This window comes from Zerene cesonia, chromosome 8 (assembly GCF_012273895.1).
Source record: "Zerene cesonia ecotype Mississippi chromosome 8, Zerene_cesonia_1.1, whole genome shotgun sequence".
NCBI lineage: Eukaryota > Metazoa > Arthropoda > Insecta > Lepidoptera > Pieridae > Zerene > Zerene cesonia.
This window is the reverse complement of record NC_052109.1, coordinates 5,242,247-5,250,964: the sequence shown is the minus strand read 5'-3', so window position 1 is coordinate 5,250,964 and position 8,718 is coordinate 5,242,247. Positions and strand designations below refer to the sequence as shown.

The 8,718-nt window shown below is 32.2% G+C and overlaps 4 protein-coding genes across 4 annotated transcripts in view; 1 reads left to right on the top strand and 3 right to left on the bottom strand.

Moving 5' to 3' along the window:
* Positions 1-1,246: 1,246 nt before the first annotated feature.
* LOC119828420 (cysteine protease ATG4D) lies at positions 1,247-3,026 on the bottom strand. Its single transcript, XM_038350560.1, has one exon. The coding sequence runs from the start codon at positions 2,840-2,842 to the stop codon at positions 1,424-1,426; it is 1,419 nt and encodes a 472-aa protein (XP_038206488.1). The 5' UTR covers positions 2,843-3,026; the 3' UTR covers positions 1,247-1,423.
* Positions 3,027-3,163: 137 nt separating this feature from the next.
* On the top strand, positions 3,164-5,455 carry LOC119828422 (mediator of RNA polymerase II transcription subunit 6). Its single transcript, XM_038350561.1, has 5 exons — positions 3,164-3,767; positions 4,132-4,306; positions 4,494-4,599; positions 4,731-4,891; positions 5,080-5,455. Exons 1-5 carry the CDS (start codon positions 3,568-3,570, stop codon positions 5,299-5,301), a joined length of 864 nt encoding a protein of 287 aa, XP_038206489.1. The 5' UTR covers positions 3,164-3,567; the 3' UTR covers positions 5,302-5,455.
* Positions 5,456-6,274: 819 nt separating this feature from the next.
* Positions 6,275-6,910, bottom strand: LOC119828423. The gene is made up of 2 exons (XM_038350562.1): positions 6,531-6,910; positions 6,275-6,453 (listed from the first exon to the last, which is right to left on the bottom strand). Exons 1-2 carry the CDS (start codon positions 6,710-6,712, stop codon positions 6,318-6,320), a joined length of 318 nt encoding a protein of 105 aa, XP_038206490.1. The 5' UTR covers positions 6,713-6,910; the 3' UTR covers positions 6,275-6,317.
* A 1,194-nt stretch (positions 6,911-8,104) lies between these two features.
* Positions 8,105-8,718, bottom strand: part of LOC119828786 (CDAN1-interacting nuclease 1) — a 3,701-nt gene continuing 3,087 nt past the window's right edge. Inside the window, exon 5 of the mRNA XM_038351040.1 lies at positions 8,105-8,514. Within this exon, the coding sequence (XP_038206968.1) occupies positions 8,136-8,514 (379 nt within the window). The 3' untranslated portion in view covers positions 8,105-8,135. The remainder of the gene's footprint in view (positions 8,515-8,718) is intronic.

Genomic DNA, 8,718 nt, shown 5'->3' with positions numbered 1-8,718 from the left:
AAAAAACGCGGGTTCGAATCCCGCCTCACGCTATCGGTATTTGATATACTACACCTAAAGGAAAACATCATGTGAATGAATTATGTTGAATAATGATTTTCTTTATTAGCTAAGTATCTATATAAGGAATAAATGAAAAGGCCAACTTGTCTTGTTGCCCTAGAAATTCCAGTAAGTAATAAGTCAAACATTCCACAACCGCAAATAAAAATTTTCCGGTTTTCCTTTTAAAGATCGTGACTGGTGTTGCATCAATGTCACGAACATTGATGTAACATCCGCTAATTGAATCGGTAGGTATTATGTTTTAGTGGATTTATCAGTATTTTTTAAGTGATATAATTTAATCCATTACTTAATTTTTTACATATTCGAATCATCTACAGGCATTAGTAAAACAATCGACAATTATAAAATCGGCAACTCGGTAAAATATCTATGTACCTACATTATATGTAATTTTCATATAATACGTAAATTTATCAATGATATATTATCATAGGTGTTTATGTACTTTACAAGACTAAGAACCATAAATAAATTGGTAATTTTTTATGAAATAAATACATTATTAAAATAAAGTGATCTCTTGACTGGCCTAAGGTTTTCTGCATATCAACAGTATGATTGCGAATGTACCTAAATGTTTCTACAAAAATACACCTTTATGAAATAGCACAACGAATATTTATTAAAAGAAGAATGTAGAATCGAAACATTTTACTAGATTTATTGTCATATTGTTATCAAACCTAAATGTTTTTAATAGGCAAGACATGTATATATATATTATATTTTGCTATCAGTGTTTTTAACCTTTTACCTGGCATTAGCTATGATGTTGTTTTGTATTGATGTATGTTACTATTATTATAAAACATAGATAAGTATTTTTTTAGTAGGGGTCCTCATACAGACAAAAATATTTTTAACATGAACATGTAAGAGTGGTAGTCGCGCATGCTTTGACAAGAATTGGGCTGGCTCGCACTGAAGGAGGTTCCACATGTCCATAGATCACAAATGAAATAGTGGAAATAGAGGTCCGTATCCTATTTCTCACCCTTCCCAGTCCGTTTCTGCATCGTCAATCCTTTCTACAGACAAGTATGCAATGCATTTGCAGCCCTACCTCTACAATGTTCATGAATGGTGGTGATTTTTTACTTCCAGGCGAACCATTAATGCAGTTGCCCACTATGACATAAAACTATCATTCAGGCAGAAACAATAATAACTATCTCAGTTTAATTATAATATTATATTGTTCATATAAATTAATTAGTCTAGATCAATAATAAAGCCCCTTAAATTATTCTCATTCAAACATAAACTATAATTTTCTACAATATTTTATTTATCAATAAATTTTTAAGCAAGACTTTGCTCTGCAAAACCAATATGACACATTAATTTGATTTTATTAAACTAGAACAAACTCTTCAGATTCTAGATCTGTATCACTATCTTGTATAGGAGCAACCCAGTTTCGCTCCGTTTCAAATATGGAATAACGAATATTTGGAGGGTTCATTACACTACTATGAGAACCATTATGAAGTGTGAATATAGGGTATTCATGATTTGATGACACTCCCTGAGGAGTTAAAAATGACCCAATGATATTCACAAAAGTTTCAAAATCATTGTGAGTAGCTAGGTAGAAACCTATACAACATGATGGATCCATCTTTATAATAGGCATTTTTCTTGGAGATCTGCAGTGAAAGCTTTGGAGGGAGAAGTTAGGTTGCCATACATCAACCATTTCTTGGCAGTAATGTGGATCTAAATGAATTAATCTGTCATCCTGGTAACCAACAAAATAAAGGGAATGTTTTGGCCTGCCCCCTATCACTCCTATACAGAAATCCAATGTCAGCAGCGATGTTAAACAAGGTCCATAAATAGGATTAAACTTCTCTGAGCCCAACTTCACAGGTACTAAAAGAATAAGGGATTTCCAAGAGCCATTTGGTAATTTACAAAGAGAATAAACATCTTGAATGTAGACAGTTGAATCTTGAGCAACATAAACATCTAACTTATCAAATTCATAGTTCTCTTTTGAGGCAGCAATCATCACAGCTTTTAAACAATGGGCAACAGATGCTGGTCCATACCAATCTCCAGGCTTTTTCCCTAATGCCTCTCCTAATCTTACCATCTGATGAATAGAAAGAGGGCTATTTACAGAGGATTTATCTCCAAACCATTTAATAATCATGCGATGAATACAATCTTCTTGGAATTCTCGAGCATTTTGTATTGGTCTTTCAGGTGTCCATCTCCATGATCGCCCAAGAAAATGACAAACTAATGCTTGAGCCAACATCATTTGTCCACTTCGTAGCATACATCCCCATCCACAATCAGTGGTGAATGAGGAGCCAGACATAGTAGGAAATTCTCTCCTGTATGTCATCCATATTCGGCTAATGAAATCAGATTTAAAGCCTTCTATACCTTCTCCATATATTTGTTCCACAGGTTCATTGGCTGTAGCCTCAGTACCAATTTCCGTAGATGATTCTAATGAACCACTTGGACTGAGTTTTCGATGATAGCATCGTCCCAATAACCAAACAGGTGATTCTTTTGAAAAATTCGTTTTTAGTTTAACAGTCCATCCAAATTTCATGTTATTCCACATAGATAATAAACGAGACTCAACTTTTCCTTTGAGGTCGTAGAAATCTTCCGAGTTTTCACGTGCATTGTCCCTTGATGTAGCTGCTCCGTCAACATTCGATACCGTCAATGCCGTTGTTCCTTGTGTTCCATTATTACTAGCAGACATAAGCAGAGAACTTTGCGAAACGATGCTACTTGAACCGTTCATCTTTCCTTTGCCCACGCTTCATATACTCAGGTCCTACAAATATGTAGAAAATACATATTTTCGTTAAACATTTAATATTTAAAACACAAATAAACACATCCTACTCTCATCATTTGAATACATAAATAATTTGTGTCCAGAATGAATTCATTATTCTACACTTTGTCACTTTTTGATGTTTGTTTGACTTTGACATATTTTGGCAAGTATGGTTTCTTTTCTTCTTATATGGTAATATACTAAACTATTTGCCACTGTCAAGTTTTACAAGTAGACACTGAAGGCTTTCATTTCATGCCTGTCCATGTTTTTGGTCTAGAATCCATTCGTAGATCATTTTTAAAGTAGTCGTCTTATTCGTCTTCTTCTTTTTCTTTAGTGGCAATTTACTGGACCTAATAACTAGGTTTATGACGTTTGTGAAATGTCACTTCGAATTATTAATCAGTGTGTGCCGTGCAGCCGTACTCACGTAGTGTTCTGCATAGAGTAGCATTTATGGTTTATTGTTGTTGCTATTATTGGTATTGGTGATTTATTAGCTCACGAACAGTATTAGGACTTATTATATTGAAGAATTTCATATAGATCGATTTGGGAATAGTGTGCAATCTAGATGACAAGAAAAGCTCTTTTAATTAATATTAAATACTTTGTTTTTGCTTAGAAAGGAATTATTATTTACCTCTGTGTTGAATCTCCTTCGAAATTATTAATCATCTAAGATGATGCCTGCAAGAATTGGACATCTTCCTATTGCTGCTGAAAATCCTCTGGGTCTGTCATGGCATGATTCAGCGTGGATTCCATCACTTAATCCGTCTAATATAATGGATTATTTTTCTGAAAGATCTAACCCCTTTTTTGACCGGACATGTAACAATGAAGTGGTGAAAATGCAACGTCTGAGCATGGATCAACTACAGTAAGCATCATATTTTACTCAAGCTTTGCAGATTTTTTAAGAATTTTGCTCATCTTAAATTCTTAATTCTTATTAGGTTTATTTGTGTGGGTTATGCGTGCTGTCTAAATAGCATACATTTATTAATACAACATCATCACTTTACAATATCAACTAGGTGTAAGTTCTGGTCACATGTGACTGGTTGGGCATAAACCAATTCTATTTATAAAACTGATATGAAGCTAGCTACACTAAGCTAAGTACACTTGCAATGAAAAAAACTTTTTGTAATCCTTAAAAAAAACAAACTAAACTAATGGTTGTTGATTTAATATTATATGATAAGAAATAATTCAAAAAAGTCATTTTTATTTTATTTCAGAAACATGACAGGCTTAGAATATATTTTACTGCATGTTCAAGAACCCATTTTGTATGTCATTCGAAAGCAACATAGACACAGTCCTTTGCAGACAATACCTTTGGCAGATTATTATATTATCGCTGGCATTGTTTATCAAGCACCAGACCTTGCTAGTGTTTTAAATTCAAGATTGGTAAGAATATATGAATTATATATCATTGTTTATAACATGATGCAACAATTGAAAATATATCATACAACACCTAATGTAAATACTTCAAAGAAATAAGATTATCCTAAGTTTATATATATATAGAATCATATCTGTATAGTGAATATATATAGTCTGCACTAAAACAATATTACAATTATATTTGCAGTTGTCTGCTGTTCATCATTTACAATGTTCATTTGAGGAAACAATGTCTTATTCCAAGTATCATCCCAGTAAAGGATATTGGTGGGATTTCAAAGCTAACAAACCAGGTATTCCATTTATATAATAAGATGAAACAATATTTAATATTACATTCAAAATCATTTGTGTCATGTGTAATTAATTATTAATTTTATTTTTAACATTAATAAAATATTTAATTTGGATTATTTCAAAATAGGAATAAGTCCATTTAATGCTGGGCAGTCTGCTCCCAAGGAAGTGTCAAGTACCCCAAAGGAAGAACCTTCCACATTGTTTCAAAGACAAAGAGTAGACATGCTTCTAGCTGAATTAGTCAGGCAGTTTCCTCTCCCTATCATTCCTGCAGCATCTACTCAGGTTTGTTGTTACATTGGTTTATTTTGTTTATTTTTTAAGTGGGACACTTTATTAATCTTATATATCTTTATATGGATGATTTTATGATTTAGATGGAGTTTAAAATGTATAGTTTCATCGGTATATTATACATATTAAAAAATCACATATTAGCACAAAATAAAACCTTTAATAAGTCTTGTTTACAGACAAATGGTGTTTCGGTAAAAACTGAAAACACAAATGATAAAGGTGATAAATCAAGTGATGGGGCTAATTTAAATAATATTACGATAAAACAAGAACCAATGGACTCAATGCATTCAGAAATGACAAATGGGAGTTTGCAAGGACATCTGGAAATAAAACAAGAGATCAAGCAAGAAAACATGAAACCACCTCCAGAGAAAAAGCCAAGGAGTTTGGTCTAACATCTGTTATTAATATTAGATTATATTTTATAAGACTAAAATAAGAAAATACAAATTGTTTTTTGTTTGCAAATTGATTAAGTACAGATGCAGCTAGGATGCAGCATGAAAGTGTAGTTATAATTTAAAATTTATTAAATGTATAAAAAAATTACATTTAACTTATTATACTCAAGGGTTTTCTATAGGGATGTCTTTTTCAGTTTCCTTTGGATCATGAAATTTTTGATTTCCTTTTCTTTTTCTTCCTACAATGATACTTGATACTTGCGGTATCTCCTTCCCAAGAGCAATATTGAATATCTGGTCTTAAATTCTATAATTACAGTTACTTGTGGTATGTTGGAATTCACAAAAGGCTACCTTGAGGAACATATATAGACTATTACTAGCTGTGACCCGCGGTTGAAACCGCGTAAGCGTGCTGCGTAACCGTATCCCGTAGGAATATCGGTATAAAAAGTGCGTATGTGTTATTTCAGTTGTCCAGCTATCTACGAAGCAAAATAGTATTATTATTCACCAATAGATGTCAGGAAAAAAAACACGAATATGACATTTTCTAAAAAAAATTTCTAGCTAGATCGATTTATCGCCCCCGAAACCCCCTGTATACTAAATTTCATGAAAATCGTTGGAGCCGATTCTGAGATTCCAATTATATATATATATATATATATATATATATATATATATATATATATATATATATATATATATATATATATATATACAAGAATTGCTCGTTTAAAGGTATAAGATATATTAGTTGTTACAACAGCTTATATATGTACTTTCGTAAAATTGGATTGGTTGGCTCTATGGCTTCGGAAGATGCAATTGATGTGATAGTGCAGGATAGTTGAATATGTCGTTACTTTTTACTGGGTAAACCAATATTTTGGATCCTTTGAAAACTGGTGCCTCCCATATAATTATAATTAAAACTTCACTTAAATAAAACCTATATAAAATTTGAGACTAAGTTTCTCTTTTATTCAGTATATGCGTAGTTTTCACAAAAATGCTTCATTGTTTTTCTCTTTCTGTAAATTATATAAATTGATAACATTGTCTTTTAATTTATTACTATCAGAGCATATTATGCAATTAGCATTTTCACTTGATGCTGTATTCAACCTGGGTGGATCTCTAAAAATAAGTATATATTATAATAACAATAAAATTAATTGTAACTACACTTCAAATTCCAGCAATTATTGCCTTACATTGCATTAACAAATCCCATTTTTAATCCATATCGAAATCCTTCCTCGTATCCCATATCAAAACTTGATTGAAATGCTTTACTTTCACCATCTACCATACCATCGGAATATCTAATTTTATGAATACTATTAACTGCTCTCGCCCAAGTTTTAGCCGAAAGTTTGATAGTTTCATCTCCCATTATGTATTACTTCAGAATTCTAATTTATTGCGATATCGTTTTAAATAATATTATTTCTAAATCTCTGGTACTTATTAATTTCATAAACTACATAAATTATAATAATTAAAATTGAATTTGAAATTCAAACATTTGTATTTACGAAAAGAATTTCTATTTGCAATTTGACAGATTGTGTATAGATCATAGAACTACAAATTATTTTGGTGTATTTACACACTCGTGTTCGTCATTCTCGTCGTCATTACAAAATATTCGATACAAGTATTGTCGCGAACGGCGGACCACTGTTCACACATTCGTAATTAGTTCAAGGAGTTCGTGCTCTTTGAGTACGTCCGAAAAAACAGTTTCAGTGCCAATAAGTACACTAACAGCTAGGGTACTTTTTACGTAACACTCTCAGTCAGTTTAAAAAAAGATTGATTTTGATGTAAAAGTAGCACAAGTATTGTTTGTAGTACTCTACTTACTTTCAAGAGATAAAGATCAAGATTAAAAAATTCTTCTTTTTCTCTGGCATGGCAACTACCCGATTCCACTGAGGACGGATTCTACCCCAGTATATTATAATTATATATATAAGTGCATAATAATACGGGTATGTATAATCCACGGACAATAAAACAGAAGCAAACACAACAAAAACTGACTTACATTTTATATTCCGTGGTATAATCTATGGATTCTGCCTGTGCTGTGTAGTGTGTTTTGTACAGATAGACCAGAGGATTAAAAAAATCATAATACATATTCCTATTTTCTTTGAGATCTATATGTCGCCCTGATAATGTAAAAACCGTCAGATTATAATTCTCTTTTTTGTCATCATCGGCAATGGAGCTAGTGGGTCGCCTGATGGTAAGCGCTACTACCGCTCATGAACTTTAAGAGGCGTAAGGTCGATGGCAGACTTTAAGCCTCTACAAATGGATTGCCTGCATCAAATTAGAGAGAAATGCAAAAAGGATTGACTAGAGGAATAAAGGAAAAGACTGGGAAGGATAAGTAAAAGGATATGTGCCTCCGGCTCCCCCACTCACCAAACGAAACGCAGCTGTATGCTATTTCACGCCAATTTTCGATCTGGTCCAATTCGTGCCGGAGCGTGCTCGACTACTCAAATAAAATATAATAAACTCGAGATATAAGCTCTCTCACAAGCGAGATTATGAGCTATTTATAAATTGTGATGCGCAGCATTTGTTATTTAACGCATAATTATCGTTAGACTAAATATGAATACATCACAGTAATGCGTCGTGGCATTTTTTCATTGCCACATCGAGTAGTGAATGATTTTTAGTTTTAATTAGAACAACAACACGAATCTCGAGTTGCGGTTAATGTAAAGTATAGTTGTTTGATATTAAATAAAAGTGCATACATTAAAATTGGAAATATTTTAATCTCAACTTAACAATTACAAATCAAATTTATATTGGGTTATACTTTCTTTATTTGGAAACTTTGTTCTTAGTATGAACATGTTATTTACTTCTGGCATATCTTCCAATGTTTCCAGATACCCAAACCAGTATATAACAAGTCCTGGACCAAATCTATTCCAGTAACATATTAACTGTTCCTTAAGATAACCCATATGGTTCTCTTCATCACCAAATAATGCTTTACTTTCAATCCAGTTCACAATGAATCCATCTACAGCTATTGGGATATCTAATTTAAAGTCAGGGGTTTTATCATATCCCCTAGTGCGTAAAATATTTTCATCAGAAAATGATATATTCATTGACTTAAGTTCTCTTTCCAATCTTAGCTCATACTCTAATCCAATTGATCTAAAAAAATAACAGTGTTTTTATTCCTAAGATATGTATATGCAGTAACCAAGAGTTTAAAAAAAAAATTTTTTGACACATTGATAAAATATTACCATAATGAAAAATTCTGTATGGCATTAAACATTTTTTTTTTTTTATGTCATAGCGGGCAACTGAGCTGGTGGTTCGCCTGATGGTAAGCGATCACCACCACCCATGAAC